The 24,782-nt window shown below is 36.0% G+C and overlaps 1 protein-coding gene across 3 annotated transcripts in view; it reads left to right on the forward strand.

The window, feature by feature from the left end:
* LOC116174469 (sodium channel protein 60E-like) overlaps window positions 1-24,782 on the forward strand; it is an 81,815-nt gene that overhangs the window by 34,294 nt on the left and 22,739 nt on the right. For all 3 annotated transcript variants that reach the window (XM_031492404.1, XM_031492411.1, XM_031492417.1), the window contains exons 3-4: window positions 15,377-15,560; window positions 15,621-15,843. In XM_031492404.1, coding sequence (XP_031348264.1) covers window positions 15,377-15,560; window positions 15,621-15,843 — 407 coding nt within the window. The remainder of the gene's footprint in view (window positions 1-15,376; window positions 15,561-15,620; window positions 15,844-24,782) is intronic.

The raw sequence follows: 24,782 nt of genomic DNA on the forward strand, positions 1-24,782 counted from the left end.
TCAGCTAATTTCCAGCAATTTACTGCTTTTAAATACCAAACAAAATGTTAATCAAAACAAGTGTGAAGCAAAGTTATTATTTACTAAGCGCCCTTTTGTTGCGCGTCCAATTTTACATGCGTCCTAATATCCCCGTCCTTTTGTCGTAGATTCCACTTAAAGTAAATGAAGTGCAAATGACGGTACTTACGATAAGGAGAAAAAACGCAATTATATCCTCTCTACGGAGTTAATTATTAATAATAATTAAAAATTATTCCAGAATCCTTAATTTAGTGAATCGAATTGCCAGAGATTAATGAAATATGGATGATGGCAACTAAAATTCCATGCGCCTTTTAGCTGTTGGTTTTAATGAAGTGTAACCTGATACGGTTCTTGATAAAAAAGAAGGAAGATGAAGGTCGACAATCGACAACTAAAAATCACGGCGCCGGCGATCTGCCCGGTCAAACGGAATGGTTAAAATTCCAACAATACATGGAGCCATCTATTCAAAAGTTACGAGGATCTTTCAACAAGTAAATATTGGCTGCTTTTGTAATGGAGAAAATAAACCGTTACAAAATATAACAAGTTAAAAAGTAATCGTAAACGATTTACATAAAGCGCATTTCCACTTGCATTCATTTCCCATTTGTAAGATGCAACTTCTGTTAAAATCGTAGAAATCTGGCCACAAATATGAAAGATAGCATTGCACATGGGCAATCCATTGTTGACGTGCTACTTCAATTTCAGTTTATGAGAAGAATTTCATTTCAATGCTTTTCTAAATAAGAAAGTTGGAGCTGCGCATGCGCAAACCTCAATTTTAAAACTAATGTTAGATTTTCCTTTGTTCCAAGTGCCTATGTATCACATTTCATTTAAATTCTTCCATAAATAAAAAAGTTGGCACTGCGCATGCGCAAAACCAAATTTTGAAATTGGCGTTTGATTTTCCTTTATTCGAAGTACTTATGTATCAAATTTCGTTTAAATTCTTCCATAAATAAAAAAGTTGGCACTGCGCATGCGCAAAACCAAATTTTGAAACTGGCGTTTGATTTTCCTTTATCCCAAATGCCTATGTATCAAATTTCGTTTAAATTCTTCCATAAATAAAAAAGTTGGCACTGCGCATGCGCAAAACCAAATGTTGAAATTGGCGTTTGATTTTCCTTTATTCGAAGTGCTTATGTATCAAATTTCGTTTAAATTCTTCCATAAATAAAAAAGTTGGCACTGCGCATGCGCACAACCAAATTTTGAAATTGGCGTTTGATTTTCTTTTATCCCAAGTAAGCATGGGAATTTTTTTCGATATATCGATAGGTATCGATAGTTATCGATATATCGAATAACAATAGGTAGAGCTAAAAAAATCGATATATCGATAACTATCGATATATCGATACTTATCGATAAGTATCGATATATCGATACCTATCGATATGTCGATAACTATTGATATATCGATATGTCGATAACTGTACGATAAAATTATGTTATTGTTGAGATTTCAACGAGCGCTACTATTTTTATTAATAAAATCCATTTTCGGGTTTACTCTCGTGTAAATTTACTATTTTTAGTTGCTCGACGTTTCGGAAACTTAACTTTGCTCCCTTTCTCAAAAGAAGCGCTACGTCACATCATCATCCATGCCAAATAAACGCAGTAATAAAATCTTTAGAAAATAGATCTTTTCGTCTTACTGACGATTGCTCAAAAAAAGAAGCACTTCAAAAGCTTGAACAAAATGTTGCATCAAAATGGCTACTCTTTAGATAAAATAAAGAAGACAATCAAAGGGTGTAATCATGGCCTATGTATCGGTATCTGATTGATGGTTACAGAGGACCAGTCACAAAAAAACAGAAAAAGCTAAGAACACTTCAAATTTAAATATACAGTTTCAATTGATTGACATTTACGAAATCTAACAAAAAACTCTTGATAAAGGTAGCAAAGAAACGTCGAGTAAACTATTAATAGTCACTTTACACGAGAATAAACCGGAAAATGGATTTTATTAATAAAACTCGATAAGATAACTATCCCTGTCGATAACTATCGATACGTCGAATATTTCTCTCAAATGAGGCGTGCAATTACCGCTTAATTACAGCGGTAATTGCATTGTAAAAAGCTAAAGAGCCCTGCGATAATTGCACATTTAATATGGTAACTCCATTAAAGTTGCAAGAACTGCATTGGGTTATTTTCATATTTTGTTAAAAGAGCCCTCTTGTCTTATCGGGCTCTTTCGCCAAAATATAAAAGTAAACTCATGCAGTTTTTAGACACGCTTTCAAAAAAATTATCGGTAATATTATATCGATACCTATATATTAAAAACTATCGCCATAACGAGAACTATCGATATACCGATACTTATCGATATAGCGGCAGTTATCGATCTTTCGATAGTTATCGGTGTATCGATAACCATCGATATTTCGATAATTATCGGCATATTGATAAGTAAAATATATCGATAGGTAAGTACCCGATACTTATATCGATAGGTGAAAACAGTTATCGCCCATCCCTAGCGATAACTATCGACATATCGATATATCGATAACTATCGACATATCGATATATCGATACCTATCGATAGTAATCATATAACGATAACTATCGATATATCGATAACTATCGATATATCGATAACTATCGAAATATCGATAACTATCGAAATATCGATAACTATCGAAATATCGATAACTATCGTTATATCGATAACTATCGACATATCGATAACTATCGATATATCGATAACTATCGATATATCGATAACTATCGATATATCGATAACTATCGACATATCGATAGTTATCGATATATCGATAACCATCGATATATCGATAACCATCGATATTTCGATAATTATCGGCATATCGATAAGTAAAATATATCGATAGGTAAGTACCCGATACTTATCGATAGGTGAAAACAGTTATCGCCCATCCCTAATCCCAAGTGCCTATGTATCAAATTTCGTTTAAATTCTTCCATAAATAAAAAAGTTGGCACTGCGCATGCGCAAAACCAAATTTTGAAATTGGCGTTTGATTTTCCTTTATTCCAAGTGCCTATGTATCAAATTTCATTCAAATACTTTTATAAGTAAAAAAGTTTGCAATTCGGTTTATAAATGGTCGAGATGCGAAAAGGGCACTGTGAATTTTGAATCGATTCGATTCAACTTTTGGCATTGGGTATTATATGGCTAAAGCTATGCCCATATTGAATTTCATGCAATTCAGTTCATAACTAACGGAGATGTAAACGCGATCGAACATTTCTAAACAAAGTTATCGTTCACACGGACAGATAGATGGACAGACAGACAAAGGAACAGACGGAGAGACAAACCGGCAGGCGACAGATAGCAATGCAAAATTATAAACGATCTCTAGGATCGTTAATAAACGGCAAAAGTGTAAAATTATGGAACATGTAAAAAAACGGTTTTTTGTTTTTTTTACAATAACTTTTTTTGTAAGCGGTACAGAAAAAATTCCTTCCTTGGTACAAGACTCGACACCATAACGAACCAAATAGCGAAAAAAGTAGAACAATAGCTCTTAAGATAAAAAACTAGTAGCGTCGCAAAGTTAGCGGACGGACGGACGGACGGACGGACGGACAAAGTGGCCACAATAGCGCATTTCCACAAAAATAAAAAAAATGCGCTATTGTGGCCACTTTGTCCGTCCGTCCGTCCGTCCGCTAACTTTGCGACGCTACTAGTTTTTTATCTTAAGAGCTATTGTTCTACTTTTTTCGCTATTTGGTTCGTTATGGTGTCGAGTCTTGTACCAAGGAAGGAATTTTTTCTGTACCGCTTACAAAAAAAAGTTATTGTAAAAAAAACAAAAAACCGTTTTTTACATGTTCCATAATTTTACACTTTTGCCGTTTATTAACGATCCTAGAGATCGTTTATAATTTTGCATTGCTATCTGTCGCCTGCCGGTTGGTCTCTCTGTCTGTTCCTTTGTCTGTCTGTTCATCTATCTGTCCGTGTGAACGATAACTTTGTTTAGAAATGTTCGATCGCTTTTACATCTCCGTTAGTTATGAACTGAATTGCATGAAATTCAATATAGGCATAGCTTTAGCCATATAATACGCAATGCCAAAAGTTGAATCGAATCGATTCAAAATTCACAGTGCCCTTTTCGCATCTCGACCATTTATAAACCGAATTGCAAACTTTTTTACTTATAAAAGTATTTGAATGAAATTTGATACATAGGCACTTGGAATAAAGGAAAATCAAACGCCAATTTCAAAATTTGGTTTTGCGCATGCGCAGTGCCAACTTTTTTATTTATGGAAGAATTTAAACGAAATTTGATACATAGGCACTTGGGATAAAGGAAAATCAAACGCCAATTTCAAAATTTTATTTTGCGCATGCGCCGTGCCAACTTTTTTATCTATGGAACTATTTAAGTGAAATTTGATACTTAGGCGCTTGGAACAAAGGAAAATCTAACATTAGTTTTAAAATTTAGGTTTGCGCATGCGCAGTTCCAACTTTCTTATTTAGAAAAGCATTGAAATGAAATTCTTCTCATAAACTGAAATTGAAGTAGCACGTCAACAATGGATTGCCCATGTGCAACGCTATCTTTCATATTTGTGGCCGGATTTTTACGATTTGAACAGAAGTTGCATCTTACAAATGGGAAATGAATGCAAGTGGAAATGCGCTTTATGTAAATCGTTTACGATTACTTTTTAACTTGTTTTTATTTTTGTGGAAATGCGCTAAAAACGACCCCTCGTATATTAGGTACTTTTTGAGTACTGCCAGTAAAATATAGGGTGTTTTTTCGATATGGTAAAGGAATTAGATGATCCCATTGGCCTTAGATGCTACACTCTGTATAATGTGGTGAAACCAAATAAGAAACTTTCATTGTAATTTTGTGTTACAGCTTTTTTTAATCGCGGAGATATTTGTTTTTTAGATATCCTTAGTTCCAGTTTTTCTTTAAAATAACTCCTAGTCGGGCACAAATTTATCATATTTCTAAACGGAATTTTAATGAGCTCAAAAAATGCAAAACATTGCCCACCAAAGCTTGAATGATATTCGCAGAAATATGCAATGGCTATTTGAATTTAAATAATTGGACGTGACTACAGAGGGTGGTACTTATACTCCTGCCTGGACAAATATTAATGATACTATCGTTTTAACTAAATAAGTATTTCTCAAATGTAAATTAACAATGATATGCAAGACGTCGTTAATATGGATGCACGAAAAGTGGTAGTTGGTGCACAAATCAGCAAAGTAACGTAGTTTTCTTATTTTTTACATCTGGGAAATAATGTAATGCACGTCAGATCTTCAAATTATTGTTAGTAGATTTATTGCGTGCTAACAGGTTTTATACCTAATAGATAGCCTGCTCTACTTGATAAAATTGTAATTGATCTACTTATTCCAGTAAATGTCGTAGGCGTGTGTATTTACTTCTGTAAAATTGGGTCGCTCACTCTCTTATTGGCTCGTATAATAATAATCTTCGAAAAAAATTGTAGGTTCGGCGTTCTGTAGCTATGTACAGTAATATTGGCGTAACGGATTTTACGACTGACCAGGAGCTAACTGTACAAACTCGTCTTGGACAACGTGCATATAAATGCTGCAAATACACTCGAATCCAAATAGTGTAAAGGCAAAAATTGAATTTAATCAAAATGCGTTATACGCTACCAATACTATTTCTTACGTCAATTTCAATTCGAACGTTTACGTGCACGTGTGACAGTTTTCGAAATTTTAAAGTAACGATAATCCCAGTTGAAGGGGCCAATTATAATATTACAGTGAATTCTTGCATTAATGATGCGACAGCAGGCAGTAACGCAATAAGGGGGTTGTACGCCAAAGATCAAGATTTGCCAACTCTCGCTGCGAACTCATTTGCGAACTTAAACGAATTGGAGGCAATTTCGTTCGATAATTGTTCAATTGAAAATTTACATGGAGGAGTTTTCAACAACGTTCCCCGACTTTCCCGAGTATTTTTGGTACGTTCGTTCATACGGAAAGTGTCCTTTGGCGTTTTTAATAATCTGCCCTCCTTAATCAAATTACGACTAAACAGTAACAAAATCGACTGTATCGAAGAGAACGCGTTCGCCAACATCAAAAAGCTTAAGAAAATTTATATGGGTCACAACAAAGTGCGTGAGTGGAAAGGAAATTGGTTCGTTAATTCGTCCTCCGTTGAAAAAGTGAATTTTGAATTTAATTGTATCGAAAGGATAGAGAGTGGCGCTTTTGTGAATCTTCCAAAAATATCTGCTATAAATTTTAATTATAATAACATTAGTGTCATCGAGGCAGGCGCATTTCAAGGCATCACTCATTTAAAATACCTTGGCTTGAGATACAATCGCTTAACTACGCTACCATCGGATATTGTGCCCAAACATTTATCCATCGATTCACTATTTATAGACGCAAATAAGTTGAACTTCATTCCAAACAAGACCTTAGAGAAGTTATCCCTAAAAAATATCACGCTGGATGGCAATCCTTGGAAGTGTCCGTGTTTAGAAGTTATTGGCAAGTGGTTGCGGGCTACGAATGCCAAAGTTAAAGCATCGAAGCACTGCAGAAACTCAAACGTACTGCAGTGTATAAATTTGGAATTGCTCCATTACGATTGCATTGAAAGTGTAGACAGTGGACTTACTGATATATTTATAGATTCGTTCAAGAATCGAAAACCGGTTAGGAACAATACGGAACATGAATTTTGTATTCGTTCAAATTAGCATAAAGTAGCTAGGTACTTTATAGATTCTTAAACTTTTATTTACAATGTAAACTTCGTTTTATTTTCTACCTAATAAATGCATTTTGTCTTATCTTTTCACTTATACTACTTCCGAGGAGCATCATATTACGTACACTGTTAAGAGCCGAAATGTCGCCTTTTAAAAGCGACCCTTTTAGTGCCAACGAGTTCCGCAAAATTTGCGAACAGTGCGAGAGTGGCCGAAGAAGAGGAAAACTTTCAATTTATTCCGTATAATTTGTGGGACCTCAAAAATAATAGTGGTAAGCTATTGCTGAGCCTTTAGCATTAGGGGCAATACACTCCTGCCAATGTGATTATTCCAGCAGTACAAGTGACAGTAGGCACCGTGTACACTTACAAGGTGGAGATTATGGACGGTCGGGTAGGAATCAGAAGTGCAACTTTCGTTGTTTCGGATTTCAGAGGACAGGTGGTTATCTCGGTTCTTGACCGCTGTCAACCGAAATTAAATGATTAAAGGAACTTAACCTTTGTGAAGTTCAATCATAATTGTATGAAGATCTCGTTCTAGTGATCAATATGTACATATTCCAGTGGCGTATTTAGGAATTGCTTTTGGGGAGGGTCCGAATAGAGAAATTTGCCAGTTACTAAATTTTTATGAGTATATGTATATCCATTCTATCGTAGCAATAATAAACATGTAAACAAATATAGAAAACGAGCTCCTGGGTATGGCAATAGCATGTGCAAAACAAAATTTGAACTTGGTGTTAGTTTTGCTTTTATTTTATTTTTTTTTTTTTCTTAAAGGCCCTAACGGGATCAAGCCCATGATAGCCCTACCTGTTTAACAATAAGGATTTAACACTGGCCACATAGACTTCACGCAAAGGGGCCTGTCAATGCGACTTACACAGACAACACAATGCACTAGACCACGGTTCGGTAATTAGGTACTATAACAAAGGACAAGACAAGAGGAGCGAAAAAATTAGGAGTTGTAAATTAAATATTAATCTGAGTTTGTCTCAAGAAGTGTATTATACCATCGAAAACATTTTTGTCATTGGCAGCCAAAAGACTAACGACGTCGGTGGGTAGTTGGAGTCCCATTCTCACCAGTTTTGCAATCAGTATGTCTGTCTGCATTTGGTTAAGTTGACATCCAAAAAATATATGATTGAGATCCGCCATCTCACTCCCGCACCTACATACAGGTGACTCTATAATGCCTATTTTATATAAATGGGCAGGGTAAAGATCGTGACCGAACTTGAGCCTAGCGATGGTAGAAAAATACTGGCGACCTACAGAAAAATCCCGAACCCAGTGCCTTTTTATTAATGCGGGTTGAATTTTGGCATATTGAGTAGTATGTGTGCGATAAGAATTAATCCATTGCAGTTCCCATTTTTGTTTTATCAGAGAGTTTTTAATTACCAGGTACAGATCTCGTTTGGTTAGTTTATTATTGAGAATATCCTTCCTTTCAAGTCCTAATTTGGCCAACCTGTCTGCTTCTTCATTTCCTGCAATGTTGCTGTGGCTCTTCACCCACTGCAGCTCAACATTTATAGATTTGGCTCTAAGGTTTCGTAACACGATCATAATATCTATAATAACGGGGTTGGATTTAGCCTTACATATCTTTGCATTTATTGCTTGAAGTGCGCTATGAGAGTCCGTGAAGATGACCACCTTATTGCAGAGTTGGAGGGAGGCATATTTTAAGGCTTCGAGTATAGCCACACATTCGGCATGATAGACAGAAGACAGTTTATTTAATCTAAAGGAAGCTCTAAAATTCTGTGTCGCCTCAAAAAAGGCACCAGCGCATCCATCTGAAGATTTGGAGCCATCTGTATAAAATAATAAGCTGCCAGCTTTTCCTGCAATAATGGAGTTATGTAGACGAGTGTTATAGTCTCCGTGGTCAAGATAATTAGGATACTGTATGGAAGGTTTTAAAATAGTATCACCGTATTTTAAGTTAACGAGATCTGGGAAATAAAGTTCCTGATTAATGTAATAGGCTATGTTTGCAAAAGCGGAAGCTAGCGGTGGCGATTTCTTTTTGGACCAGTATTTGTTGACAAGATCTAAATTACACAGTTCAGAGACTTTGTCCAATAATTGATTGTTGGAGAACTTTAACTTAACGATATATTTTAGGGCTAAGTATTCTATTCGAAGTTCTAGCGGTTGTTCTTGTGCCTCTACCTGCAGCGCTAATATAGGTGTAGATCGCATCCCCCCGACGCATATACGAAGTGCTTTGTTTACTACTGTTGTTAACTGTTTCAATAGTGTATTTCGCGCCGAACCTTAGAGGTGACAGCCGTAGTCAATAAGCGGTCGCAGATAGGCTCTAAACATATTTATCGTAGTGAAGTAATCGGCTCCCCAACTAACTTTCGTTGACAATCTTAATAGGTTTAAGGCTTTTTCGCACTTTTTAACTGTGGCCATGATGTGATATCTCCAGTTAAGCTTATTGTCTATTAGTAGACCGAGGTATTTAAAATGTGTAACAATAGGGAAGGTAGTGTTGCTTAGTTGAATTGAACCCGTAGGGGTATCTCTCTGCCTTGCTATAAACATGACTGCCGACTTAACAAAACTGATTTTGAACCCGTTCTCATTACACTATTCTTGAAAAAGTTTTGAACCCTCATCCATAGCTTGAGTTAGATCAGCCATATTATTAGTTGAAAAATACAAACAAACGTCATCAGCATATTGGATTATTTTGCCCACTTTGTTAACAATGTTGTGCAAATCTGCAGTATATAAATTAAAAAGTAATGGTGACAGGATGGGTCCTTGTGGTAAGCCTTGCCAAATCGTTCTAGGGCCGAATTTGTGGTTTTGGTATGATCTTACGTATACTTGCCTTCCGTCAAACAGGTTCATTAAATTACGAGCGAAATGTGATGGAAAAGCCAAGTTGATCAGTTTACGATTTAAAGTGTATTTCATTTAATTGCTTTCATAAATAAGAAAATTGGCACTGCACATCATGCACAAAACCAAATTTTGAAACTGTCGTTACATTTGCTTTTATTCCAAGTGGCTATGCATCAAATTTCATTTATAAATGCTTTCATAAATGAGAAAGTTTGCACTCCGGTTTGTAAATGGTCGAGATGCGAAAAGGGCACTGTGAATATTGATCGATTAGGCTCATCATATGGAATTGTGTTTTATATGCCTAAAGCTATACGCATATTGAATTTCATGCAATTCGGTTCATAACTCACAGAGATCTCAAAAGGGCCATGCTTATTTTTTGGGCTATATTGCCAATTCACGTCCTTCGATCTACAAATTTGGTAAAGAATCCACCTACAAAATTTCATCGTAATCGGTCCATTCGTTATCGAGATTCGTGGTAACGGACGGACAGACACCGCAAAATTATAAACTCGCTAGGAGCTCGTTAATAATTAATTTAACAACTCCGAGAAAATTCTAGATATCTACCTAATCCATTGTTCACCATTACATTCCTACTTCCTTCCAAACACGTCTTAGAATTGTTTTCCTGATACTAAGCACCACATTCCTGTTACTTGGTGAGACGTTAGCGATTGTAGATCGCGCTCTGGCAAAGTTGTCTATCAATTCAAGTCAGAGTGGCGATTGTAACACCGCTCTCTCTCCCTCCCTCCCTCCCATTAAGCTCTATTCTCCCCATAATAAATAATAAACTTTAAAAATTACAACAAAATAGATTTGACCGCTCAACAGACGTATGATATGCGTTTATACAATTGAAATAAAAGACTAACGAAGAAGGGTTATGTATTTATATTGCTGTGTGCACCGATCCGTAGACCAAAAAGACCGTACACAAAACACCTATACAAACCTAGCTAGCTCAAACCTTTATCTTCCTTGGAACAAAACTACTCCCTAGCACAGAGGAGGAATTCGACTCTTTTCTCAATTAAATTATTAACTCCTACCAGATAGTGAGTTAGACCAAATACCTTAAATTCCAAATCAATCTTAATAATTTTGATTGAATAAAATGGATCTTGGGCAAGTATCCAAAGAAAACAGTAAATGAAAGGAAATGAAATCGTTCGAATGACATACACAGCAATTATTGTGAAAATTACTAAATTCAAATTTAATTATTACACACACACAATGAAAAATATTACAAGAGACACAAACAATTAATACAAAGAAAAAAAAACTAAAATTAAAACTTAAGTTTACTTACATTCGGTGCATGTCCAAAATTGCTAATCCAAATACGTTACACACAAAAAAAAACAAAATTTCAAAATTACATAAAAAACACTCAAGTCGGCGCGGACCACACCTTAGTGACGCACTTTACTGAAGGTTAAGGTTAAAAACATCATTTGAAGAAAATCTATTATCTGATCCGAAAAAGCATAAGCAAAACGCTGGCGAATTTACAACCACTGGCTGCGCCATAACGACATAGGCATTATTGGCAATCGCAATTTCTTCGTTTTCAAATGCTTGTTGGATATCTTGTAAAGAATTTACAAAGAAATTATTAGTTATTGGAAATCCGTTCTCTTTTGATAAACGTAAAACGAAACCAACCATCTTATTTTTGCGGGCGTCGTATTTGACGCACTGCACTATTGCTGTTTCGTCTTCACTTAAAAAAACTTTTAGTGGATAATTCCTTTTCAGCAAATATTCTTTCAACTCGAGAAATCTTACTTCACCGTCACCTGGAGGTAATTTTGCATCCAATGTCCTATATAGTGTACTGAGAGAGGGCAACGGCTTTTGTAAGTTGGTGTAAAGTAGGCTGTACAATCTTCTACCTCCAGTAATTAACACATATAGGGCAAACAATTTCAGAGGTTCATCAAATCTTTGTTTGTTGTGTTGTCTTCCAATATTGTCCAGTGCCGTATTTTGTAAAATATTTAGTAAACGTATTGTTATTTTACTTTGTTCATCTCAATTACTTTCATTTTTTAACATACTTTTAACTTCCATTTCAGCCTTATCCGTCAGATTTTTAAAGTTATCGTTACAGTTGGAGAGCCATACTTTTTGAGCTTCTAAGTTTAAATGAATTGTTTCTTCTAGCTTTTTAACTATTTCAATGAAATTAGTAATCTTTGGCTGATTTGTGGTAAAATAACTTAAGACTCGAATTTTCCTATTTCTTCGAGAATTTCTGTCTAACAAACATTCACTTTTTAGAGGCTGTCGTAGTGTTGCAGGAACTTTAGCTTTCGCTTCAGCCTCTTCAATATTCCTGCACTCTGCAAAAAACGTATCTCGCTCGAGGTCTTGGTCCAAATCGGCCATACTCATGTTATTTATATTCATCAGTGGCATGAGGGGAATGCGAGTGAGGGAACTCGATGGAAAATCTGGATCCAGATCTGGTTGAAGGGAAGGCGATAATAAAGGTGACTCATCTTGTAATTCATAAGCTGCTGGCGATGCTACTAGTTTTGAACCTGGCACGAGGGCTGGCTTGTCTGAAAACAGAACTTCTGTGGTTGTTGCTTCAATCGTGTGGTTTTCGGGATTATCGCGACTAGATTGAGGATTACGTTCTTTAGCCATTACTTTGATCTCTTCAACGGAAGTAGATTTGTTAGGAGTCGTTATCACAAACTGCAACAAATCTGAATTTCTTAATTTCCTGTGTGGTTGGACTCCACAATCTTATTTGCATTAGCATATGTCTTGAAGTGAGTTTGGAAGTGTTTAATAAAATTGTGAGTTTTCCAATTTTTTCTTGAAGCAGACGTTGTTACATCGTATGCAGTAGATGAAAATGCGCATTTATTGCATTTAATTCTTGCAGTATCGGCAGTATCTACCTGTACATTAATTTGGTCAATATTTTCCAGAGCCACTTGAGCTATTTCCGGCGATAAATGTTTATGGCAATAGTTTTGAATACTATTTTTAATACGATTCTGTAAATGGCGTTCTACCTCGTGTTGAACCGCCACATCCTCTTTCGGCTCCTCCATTGACTTCTCACCTCGCTTCTCACACTTCAAAGTGCTTGCAGATCGTCCACGGTTTATTGCAGTCTTTGCTTTTTTTAAGGTAGTCCCGGGGTACTACCGTTTTCTTCGTTTTCGTTTTGACGTTTCAGATTGGCTACTGAAATTCTTTTAATGCATTCATTTTTTAGTTTCACGATTAAGTCTAAATGCGGATCTGGTATTTCAAATAACGCCATGTTCTTGGAATAACAACCAAACAATTTTTTTAATTCTTCAGGTTCAAATAAGTCCCTTGCCTTTTCTTGGGCAAATTTCTCCATTTTTTTAAAACCAATTTTGTCTATTTTGGACATTGTCAGTAGGTTATCGTAACCAGTGCTTTTTAAAAGGTGTATAATATATTCTGGGAATTCCATTTGGTAATAGTCTACCATAGACCCAATAATATTCTGTAAACTATTTTCTGCCATTTTGATCTAAAAGGCAATAATAATCGACATAATAATATTGACTGCTAACTATATAAGTAATGAAAAGTTACTATTTCGTACTCGATTTCGTATCAAATGTAAATCGATTTCCAAATAGATTAATTCCGATTAATTCGCGTCTAGGTCAATGACTATATTCGCTACGAGATTCGCTACCATAGTAAATGAATTTTTTTCGAGAATTTTTTTTAATGATTTTTCATTTTTTCACAAACTTGTGAAATCATGAAATTTTAAAATACCTCAACCATTTACGATCAAGATAGAGGACAATTCTCGGGAATTTCGCCAGACATAGACTCTCTCAATTGCTAAAAGTATTGCTTCGGTTAGGTATTTGTTAATCTGTTAATCAGTGATTAAGGAAAATCGAAAAGAATACAGCTTTTTGATTTTTAATTGAACACATTACCGCGAATTACGAATTAAACAAACACAGACTATTTAAAACAATATTTTTACACTCGTTTTTACAGAATGGAATGAACGCATTGTACATGTGAAAAAAAGAAAACATTTCATTTATATGAAGAATCAAAGAAATGCAGTATTTGCTAAAGTATAGAACAGTAAGATATTGTTGCAAGGATGCGTCATTTCCCTGAATTTCAAGACTAGTCCCTAATAATCCTCTTTCTATGAATTGAACAAAGAGGTACTCGTATATTTTTAGTCAACTAGCAGGTAATAAAAGAGCAAAACTATTGATCATACTTTTAGGTTACACTAACCATAAAAATTTGGCTGAACATTAACCACACTAGTGGATTAACTTTGGGATTAACTAACATTTGTAACACGGAAATAACTAGGTGGTTTACCCATCGCCCTCAACTATACGTAAAGATAAATAGGTTTCACTGTGCAAGTAATTTCCAAAATTAAAATTATACTTCAACTTATCGCAAACTGCGCTCTCTGACATATTCTCAAAAGAATACGTCGATGAGTTAATAGGTACGTGATCGAGTACGTGATAGCCATAATCTAAAGTATTAGCGGTTGTAGGGTGACATTAATATACGAAACTTACCTTCTTAAATGTTGCAAAGAACCAAAACCGCTCTTGAAAAACCGAGTGAAAAACTGACGTTGTCACTACCACTTGTAGAAACATCGAGAGAAACATACTACAGAGTATGTGTGCTTTGCAAGCTATTCCGCATTATTCCTGATGTATTCCCATTTATTCCGGTGTATTCCGATTTATTCCCGTGTATTCCCAACTACTCCCGAGCATTCCGATCGTATTCCCGTGTATTCCGGAAAAACGTACATTGATTTCGGGCTGCGGATGACCCCTCGCTTCACATACGCATTTTGAGCACCCAAAGTACTCACTGTGACCTTTTACGTTTAGAATAAATGCTCTAGCTGGTGAATCTGCGATAAAACAATTAAGTTGTATATTAAAATGCTGTCCATTCACTTCTATTCCTGTACCTTCTAAATTTTGGAATTCGTTTACAAATCTCGATAAAAACTCGTGGGAGTCAGTAGGTTTACTAAGCCCATGAAAACAACCAATAATAAAAGGGGCCGTGTATATTTTTAATGATCATATCTCCCATAATAGGCCAGAACTGACTACCGGATGATTTTGCTAAAGGCAATCCGTCTACAGATACATTAAGTTTTAAAGTGTCAACAAGATCACATAAGTTGTATTTTAAAATTAATCTTTTTATGTTACTTACCAGACCAACATGAATATACTGACCACCCCCAATATCAACAACATTTATTTAACCTGACCGAGGTGTCTTGAAGAATATTCTTGCATCGTTTGGTAGATCTGGGTGGCTGGCCGATTATCCGTTCGCGGTCTTAGTCTTTTATGTCAATGGTTTATACGCTAGTTCTAGCCTGAGAAAATTGCGGTGACAGGCGTTTACTAATCATCGCACAAAATCTGTCGTTTATCTCTGTGTCTGTTTGTTATATGTATACATTCTATTTCAATACGCCGATTTTATAAAATTCATAACGTGCCGCGGATATGTTTCGATTGAATCCCAGAGAAAAGGGAATAGGTACAACACTTTAGGTTTTTTGCCGTTATTTGATAATAGCTTTACTAATGTTTTTCACATTGGCGTTACTTATATTGGTGTTTTGATTACAGGTTTAAAAACGATCATCAACGCATTGTTACATTCCTTCAAACAACTAGCGGAGGTAATGACGTTAACAATTTTTTGCCTTATGGTGTTCGCCCTATTCGCGCTTCAAGTTTACATGGGCGAACTACGAAATAAATGTGTTCTGAAAATGGATGATCACAACGCATCGTACGAAAATTGGTTTAAGTAAGTAAATTTCTATAAAAATGGCCGATGGCGTCACCGATTGTATTGTTTGTGTTTCAGCTGGACGAATAATCCGGATAATTGGTTGATAAAGAATGAAACTGGCGAGCCTCTACTCTGCGGAAATGTAACGGGGGCGCGTCACTGCCCCATTACGCATACATGTTTGTGTGTCGGCGAAAATCCCAATCACGGTTACACAAGTTTTGATAACTTTTTGTGGTCGATGCTCACAACGTTTCAGCTCATTACGTTAGATTATTGGGAAAATGTATATAATATGGTAAGTGCTCGTTCTATTTTATCCAATCGTTTGTAGATAAATCTACTTTGAAATTTTTCATAAAATCTAAATTGTTTACACATCATTTATTCGACCGACGCGCCGACGGTGCGAGATTGTGATTGAATGCAAATTTCACTTAAAGTAAATGACTTAAAAACCTTTCAGACCATTAACATCGCTATACTTGTACATACTTAATAAGACTAACATACCGTGAATATTCGGAACGTGTGTAAAGAATTTAAAAGAATTTCATACAAAATATGTATGTATTCTACCCCTTCATATTTGTCAGATAAATGATTCAAACGATTCTACAAAATCTACGCTATTAAAATTTAGACTGCCAATAGAGTCTAGCACGAAACAAGTGGCGGGCATGGTAACTTTAATTTTACCACATGAAAATGTTTGATGATTAAGCAGAGGCTGGTTTTATGTAATATATAGTGTTCGCTTATCATTCTCCTTACTGGGAATAATTCAGTTTTCCACTAATGCCGTAGTACTTGTCGTGGTGCCCTTCTTTAGTATACGAGGTGCAAAAGTATCAACCTTGCCCGAAAAGTTCGCGTCGCTGTGAGAACCGGTGCAATTATCAAGCTGCCAGGCTTACAGGAGGATTTCATTCCATAGTGGAGTGGTGACGGACCGTATGGCGCAGTTCAGTTAAAGCTGAAATGTGGTGCTAAGGGTCCCTAGTTCTAATTCTGGTTTGGGCATGGATATTTGTAAATGTGGGTTGGGTTGGTAGAGCAGCCTTGGCTGAAACCCCGCCCACTCAAAAATGTACGTTTGTAACAACTGTCCATTACTAAATTTTTAAACACAAATGCATTATAAAACACAAACTGTCACAAAGTTTATCCTCGAGATGCCAAAACTTAAAACACGTGAAAAACGTAAACTTGAGATTCAGTAGCGTTCACTGTCCGATTGTAAAAAACAGAGGTGCCCAATCGCATCGCAGTGAGTAAAAACAAAACACTTACAAATTTTATAAGTGGATTGAATGCAATATATCACCGCTAGGTAAAATTGGTGGTTAGTGTTTGTGATCATGGTCACTTGAATCAAAACTTCGGGGTGCTACCAATCAGACTTGCAATATGCAATAAACAAATGCCGTACAAATGATCACATCCTACTACTCAGGGGAACAAATTCTTAGTTAACTTCACGCTTGGCAGAACTAAATTCGTTGGTCTTTTGTTGGTGCCTTTTAGTGTCCAATAAACCCACGTTTGGGCTCATTTCCTATCTATCGGGCTGAATATACGTTTTTCTAACTTAAGGTCGAATTTTTTTGGTATTTACGATTTCCAAACTATTCTCTATAAACTGAGCTTAATGCACAAATGCCTATTTTTTTCTTACTTGAGCTATCTTAACTCTAGCTCTTATTTACTCTAATTTTATCGCAATCATAATCAACTCGAGTTTCCCCCAATTTTATGCCAAACGTTAGTACTTCGTTAATGCCCTTTAATGCAGTGTTGGTGCCACTAGAACTCAACGGCAGGGCCGGATTTACAGCGTGCGGGACCCCCAAACACGAGGTAGGGATGGGGCCTATACGCCGTATGCCTTCATCTCTACTTTGCAAAAATGGGTCAAGCAAAAAAAAGATCTTTCATAGTTTACTATAATGATTTATGATTATGCAATAATTTCTGTTTATTAGAGGGAGGGGTGTTAATAATTAAGTATAATGAAATGAATATAAGGAATACCTTTTATTTATATTTATTTATATTGATTGTTCAAGAAAGTACATTTAAAGTACATTTCAAATCAACTAAATAATATGCAATCACATGATTTTTTCTACTCTTCACTACCGAAAATTGGTCGATGATCTCTTGATACTCAAAAGTCTGCAGCGTATCATGTTCCATGCTCATAAGGCTCAAATCTGCTAACATTTCCTGGGAGTTGTTTAACAGTGAAATCTGTATTCAAATCTTTGGGGTACTTATTAAGCAACTGATGCTTTACGTTGTTTTTTTGCAACAGATTCACTCGTTTTCGTGGTCGTGTCGGAAATTTTCAAGTTTATTAATAACGCATCTATGATGACTACATTTTCTACACCCGTTTTAGAGACGAAAAAAAGGAAAAAGGCCAACGTGTTTCATTCCTCCGGCACCCCTGACTACAGGGATACCGGAGGCGGGCTGCTCAGGGCTTCCTGGCCCTCTTCAGCCAGAGAAGGGGATTGTAAGGATGGGTAAAGTTAGGGATGGGAACGGAAGGAACGGAGTTAGGGTGCTGAGGGGGAGAGTACTGCTCCAGCATTCGACTCGTAGATTTCAACATAATGCTAGCATTATGCGAAGCTACGTATGTCTGAGGAAAACCCCCTGACAAAACCCCAGACAGAGCAGTCGGCAGCGGGATTCGAACCCACGACCTACCGAATAGCATCGGTGAGCGCAACCATTGCGCCACTCGCCTCGGTTAGAGACGAAAGTAGTTGCTTCTAAAGTGGTTTCAGAAACAAAATTATTTCTATACATATTTGTCGAATTGTCAACGGTTTTTGAGGTGTACGTTTGAATGTCGATGATTTTCGAAAAGATCATTTTCACCAAATTCTTTTTGCCAATATTTGTTTACCTTGCCTTCCAGGAGATCGTTTCTCAGAAAAAGTTTCAAAAACCAAGTTGTGGAGCAGTAAATTTCCTTTACGTTTATGTAACTTGTACATCCCTGCAGAAAGACCTCGTGACTGCTCACCTGAATTGGTGTAACCGAATGACAAGTTATTTTCATGCCACTGGACACTTCGCATATGCCAAGTCTTACCACTTATGTGTATGGAACGGAATCAAGTAAGATTAACAGTGCTATACAAGACGAAATTCAGTTACTCTGATAGTTCGACGAACCGCAAAAATCATAAAACTTGCAAGCTTTGTTACTTTTAGCTATTGATTATTCTTACGAAACTTTGAATAACACCAACGGAAGGTTTAGGTACAACTTGTACCAAAGGAAATAATTTAGCAGAAGAATTTTACTCGTATTTAATTAAGAAATATTTCAAAACGCCAATTTCAAATAATAATTCTCGAAATGAATTTAATTTCGTTCTAAGACGAAGGAAACAACAGCTAATTCAATGCCTGAAACCCAATAACAAAGAGTTCGCTTAATTTTCATCGCCACAAGTTTGTAGGTAGATCAAAGATAAAATTCCGTACCTTTCGGTTACAAGTTTGCTCGTTAAATAAAGAGAATCGCAGAGAATCAGGAGACAGTTGGAACGAGGTTTTAACCAAATTTGTCTCTACAAACAAATGGAAAATTCGTATTGTATTGTAGTTAATCAATATTATATTCACGTTTTATTTGAATATCATCACTACCTCCTCTTTTAGCGTACTTTCGGTCTGCGTTCGCTCCCTGAAAATTAGTTTAATTTGGCAATATGCATGATGTTTAATTAATACAATAAACTCAATTATTATTACATCATGTTTTATTCAGTGTTGCTCCAACAATCTGGCTTTTATTACCATTACTACGTAGTTTGGTTATAAATGTATGTTGCATACTCGCCTTTTCACCATTTCATTATGTCTTTGTTTGCATCTTCCCTTAGCATAATACTGTACGTTGTCAAAGATTTACCCGTTGCCGAAAAAACTTTGATTCTTGGCAACCAGTCATTTTTTACGATCTTTACATCACTGTATTCCCGATAAATGTATACACTTACAGCCAAATGTAAATGCCCGGGATCTACAAACGCTAAATCGAGGAATTTTCGCAACGCAGTGACCACGTAAAGACAAGTTTTTGGCTTCCGGTTATAAATGAAAACTAAGTTTATTTGCTCTATAGGTAGTTTCAATATCATAACCCGAATAAGATGAAAGTTTTGTTCCGGTTTTGCTTAGGCTAGAACCATAAATTACAAGTTTGCCACATTCTCCATAGTTTAGATTTGATGAATTTGATGGTAAAGTTATGAACATAAACTTTTCGTACCACTCGATAGAATTTACCATGCAGATATTTACAAACTATATTCGGAGATTCATTATTAGAACTAGAGTCACAATAATCGTTCCAGTAATCACAGTAATCAGACTGAGATGTTTATCTGATTCATTTATTCGTTGATCTACATATTTACTTATTTTTGCAAAATATAAGATAGTGTCCTTTTCTATGGTATCGGCTACTGATATGAATTGTTCTTTAATGGATCAGACTTTGTATCGTTTGTTATTTTTGTATGTCAATTTGTCACTCATTTACTATGTATAATTTTAAATGGAATAAAGCCTAGCTTTCGGTACCAAAGCGGCGATCACCAAGATTGCGCTCTACCACCGGTAGAGGGCGTCATGTAAAATGAGAGAAACGTCATTCTGAATCTCATGCCTTGTTACCTTGTGCTTGTATACAGGGTCATTCTTGACGAGCGTCAGTTAGAAAGATATGGAAAACCTTTGAAAATGAAAATAAACTGATAAGTTCTTTAAGGGTCTTGGTACATGATGAATTGAACTAAAATATTTTCAAGATGGCGCCACTTCCGGAAATACCGGAAGTAGCCATCAACTTTGTTATTTTAAATAGGGACCCCCTATTTTTTTTACATTTTCGGATTCTACCTCGAATTTGGAGTACAACGATACCCCATAGTTGACCCTTTGCTCCAAGGGCTTCGTCGATATTCAAGTTTTTATGTCAAAAATTGAATTTGCAGCGGTAATTTTAAAAATTTATTATTCGAAAACGGTGAGAGATATTGAAAAACAGTTTTCAATGCTTTATTAAGGAAAGTTTGAATTTTTTTATGGTATACAAAACCGGTTAAAAAAGTGAGACTACGTCACTTATTCAAAGCTCTCAACTTTTAAACCTTTAAATTTCGGTAACTCCATTTTCTCTACTACAATGGACCCTGCAACAAGTAATATTCAATTGCTTTCTGAAGCCGTCAAGCTACAACTGCTGGTAAACTACATCTCGCCACGAGTATTTGCGTACGTATGTGACTGTAAAACTTACACTGATGCGCTTATTATTCTCGTTGCTCTATACATCAAGCCTCGAAACGTAATTTACGCCAGGCATGTGCTTGCCACGAGACGTCAACGGTTTGGAGAATCTATTGACACTTACCTCCAGGCACTTAAACAATTATCTAAGGAATGCCAATTGACTGCAGTGGATGCTGAGACAAATAAAAACGAGAACATACGAGGAGCATTTATTGCAGGAATTATTTCATCAGAGATCCGTCAGAGACTTTTGGAGAATCTAACATTATCCTTAGATCAAGCTTACACTCTATCTTTGCCAATCGAAACAGCTGAAAGAAATTCTGCACTATTTAAAACTCAATCTTCTATCGACAATGGAATTTCACCTAATCCGTCTTTCTCTGTGGAAACAGTAGCTGTAATACCAAAATCTACGTAAACCAAAAATTATTCAAAACGTAAATACTGTTTTTGTGGTGGCCCTGTCCACGCTCGGAAAAACTGTCCAGCAGTGGATGTTGAGTGCCATACCTGTGGAAAGAAAGGCCATTTTCCAACTGTTTGTCGCAGTAAAAACAGCGCTGCCTGTTTTAAAGAAAAATATAAAAACTACACTGCTTATATCACAGCTGCTGCACCTTCTTCGCTTCCAAAAGCTATGGTTATAGCATTCGTAAAAGGTGTTCGGGCTGACGCTCTTATCGATACAGAAAGCAGCATCAGTTTCAATTATGAAGGATGGCGAATCTGCTAAATCTAAGAAAACAAAATTGTAAACAAACTGTATCAATGGCTTCCTCATCTCTCAAGTCACAAGTGAAACATCTCACACGAGAAACTATTCGCATTGGAGAATGCTTATACAGAAATCTAGAACTTCTCATTGTAAAAGGCCTATGCACAGACATGATCATTGGTCATGATGTATTGGAAATGCACTCGAGTTTGGAGCTTGCATTTGGAGGACCAAAACAAACACTCAAATTTGCTCTGTAGCCGAAGCAACCGTGCCCGATGTACCATTATTTACTAACTTATCTACAGAATGCAAACCAATTGCAATAAGATCCCGCAAACACTCACATGAGGATGAACTATTCATAGCTGCTGAAGTAAAGGAACTGTTACGAGAAGGTATAATTGAAGAAAGCCAGTCTCCCTGGAGAGCATAAGTTTTGATCACTAATAACACGAACCATAAGAAAAGGATGGTTATTGACTATTCGCAAACTATAAATCGCTACACGCAACTAGATGCATATCCACTACCAAATATAGAAGAAGTTGTCATGAAAATCTCAAATTACACTGTATTCAGTACTATAGATCTGCAGAGTGCCTACCACCAAATCCCAATTCTTTCTCAAGAAAAGAAGTAACGGGCGATCAAAAATGAGTTGCTTTCGAGTCGCATTTGGAAGTTTAAGTTAAGTACGATTTCCCATGTAAACAAAAATTCCATAGGTGACTCGACAGTAACTCATTTTTTATTGCATTGTACACTGCACTGCATAGTGCACTGATTAACCTCTATCAAAAACAACAACATTTGATTGGTACAAAATGTTCAATGAAAGCAGACAACGCGTTGAGGACGAAGAGCGACACGGGCAACCATCCACATCAACTGATGAAGAACACGTCAATAAAATCAAGGAATTGGCACTTGCAAACCGTCGATTAGCAGTAAGAGACCTTGCTGATCATACTGGCAAAATGTTGGGAAAATCACTATTTGGGATGCTTCGAGGACTGAAAAACAACTATGGCGTAAGCGAAATTAGATCACTAGTAGGCGGGGGACACTTTCTAACCCGAAGGCCCAATCTTCAAATAAGTATAACTTTTGTTTGAAAAGTTATTTTAAAAAACTGTTCTACAATTTTGTCCCTTAACTCATCAAGTAAGTACACAACAAATTTGGTGGAAAAACTAATTCCAGATTCGTGATTTTCATGTTCAAAAACCCCCAAATACCCAATTTCGTCGAAATCAGAATTTTTATTCGCACCCCCAAGTAGGGGTGCAATCTTTCGTGGTAGGAATTTTGAAACAAAAATTTCAAACTCGGATAGGGCATACCCGAAAACCTATTCAAGGACGTGCAACCCATTTTTGTAACTCTTATGATTGCTGAGAAAAAAATTAAAGAAGAAATCGAAATTTCACCACATCTTTGGGAGTGCCTCCCAAACGAAACACCTCGGTTTATTTGGAAAAGTGCTCGTCTTGATCCCCTCTATCGCCCAATTTTTTTTATATACGGTCATGTAACACCCTGTAGATCTGCTGTGTCAGTATTTATCTAAATTAATTTTTAGTAAAAAAAAAGAGATCAACACGTGCGTTAGAAAAAATATTAATATCAATACAGACTGCCGCAGAAACAACGGAGCTAAATCGTTAAGTGAATCTCAAACAAATGTAATAATTACAATTCGATTGTATCGAAAACCAGTATACAATAAAACGTTAATCAAGGTGTCGACGAAAATAACAAAATTTGCCTTTGAATTTTGGTCATAGCGGCCGCCTGAATTCAGAAGGGCGAGTTCTGTAAATCTGTAACAGACAATAACACAACAAGCAAATAAAAGAGTTAGCGAATCGCGCTGCATAAAAATATTGCTAAATAGCAATTGTAACGTCTGACACGGAGGCAATCGGATATTCATCTTGTAATTAATACTGAAAAAGAATCAATAATTAGAATAAGTTTACACTGTCAAAAGCAACATTTTGTCTCAACTACGGATTTTTCGAACAAATTCGGGGATAAAAGCATAAACGTGACAAGAAAAATATTTTACGATGCACCAATGACTAAATTTCGATTGATCTAATCAATTCAAAACATAAACAATATAATACGAGCAAATTCTTCGGAGTAAACAAATAATGAGACTATATCGTATATATAGGTCTCGTCGGACCAAGTATCGGTAACTTCAAAACTACTTCACAAAACAACGGTAGCTAAAATCTCCAATAACACAACTAATCTGAAGGATACAATGTAATCAAACTAACAGCCATGAATCTTCGTAGTAATTAGGAAGTAACGTAGGCAAGTCGGGTCTCGATGTCAAATCTTCGAAATCTGCGAAAACAGAATCTTTACTGACGGAGAAGAAGTATGGCGAATTCGTAAGAGCAAATTAAAGGGAGATGAGACAGCATTAAGTGCTGAAAAGTACAAAGCGTGCACTCTAGCAACAAGACCAAGAACTAGATAAAAGCAGCTCTAACCCTAGGATAACCTCTAACGACAAAACAAAGAACTATAAATAATCTATACTAAATTAATAACAAATTTGCTACAGGAATAATTTACATCTAAATTAGAGTATATTTTGCATGTTAAGAAAAATGTTCAAGCGGAAAAAAAACCGTTACGAACTGGAAGGTGATATATGACAAATTAAATTTAAAAGTTATTAAGTTCAATGAGTTCCGCAACACCCTTTTACGCCCAAATTTTATGAATTTCAAATTATTACGTTTTTAATTCAATTTTTTATGGTAAAGCAAACGATGGGTTACTCATCTTTGATAGTTTTTCGCTACAGCCAGTGTCACATTTAACATAGCAGATAAGTAGACAAAGTGTTCTTTCATAATCCCGTCGTAAATTCCCTACGGTAGATAAATATAACTACTACACCCTGTAATATAATGAATTTTCGCTTATATTTCAATAAATTTAGACTGAGACTCTGAATGTACAACAGAAAACAGACAATGAAGAAAAATTGAAATCCTCGTTTAGTTCACAACAAAACCTATGTTTGCCTAGAAATTTACCCTCCGAGTGTACATTCTTAGCGTATCCTAAATAAACGCAGTGAGAAGTAGATCGCTAACTTTGTCAACAATGTTATACACACGCTTAATGACTCTTTTCAAGTAAACAAGGGAACCTTTAATATTTTA

The sequence above is a fragment of the Photinus pyralis genome, unplaced genomic scaffold (genome assembly GCF_008802855.1).
Source record: "Photinus pyralis isolate 1611_PpyrPB1 unplaced genomic scaffold, Ppyr1.3 Ppyr1.4_LG1, whole genome shotgun sequence".
Classification (NCBI taxonomy): Eukaryota; Metazoa; Arthropoda; class Insecta; order Coleoptera; family Lampyridae; genus Photinus; species Photinus pyralis.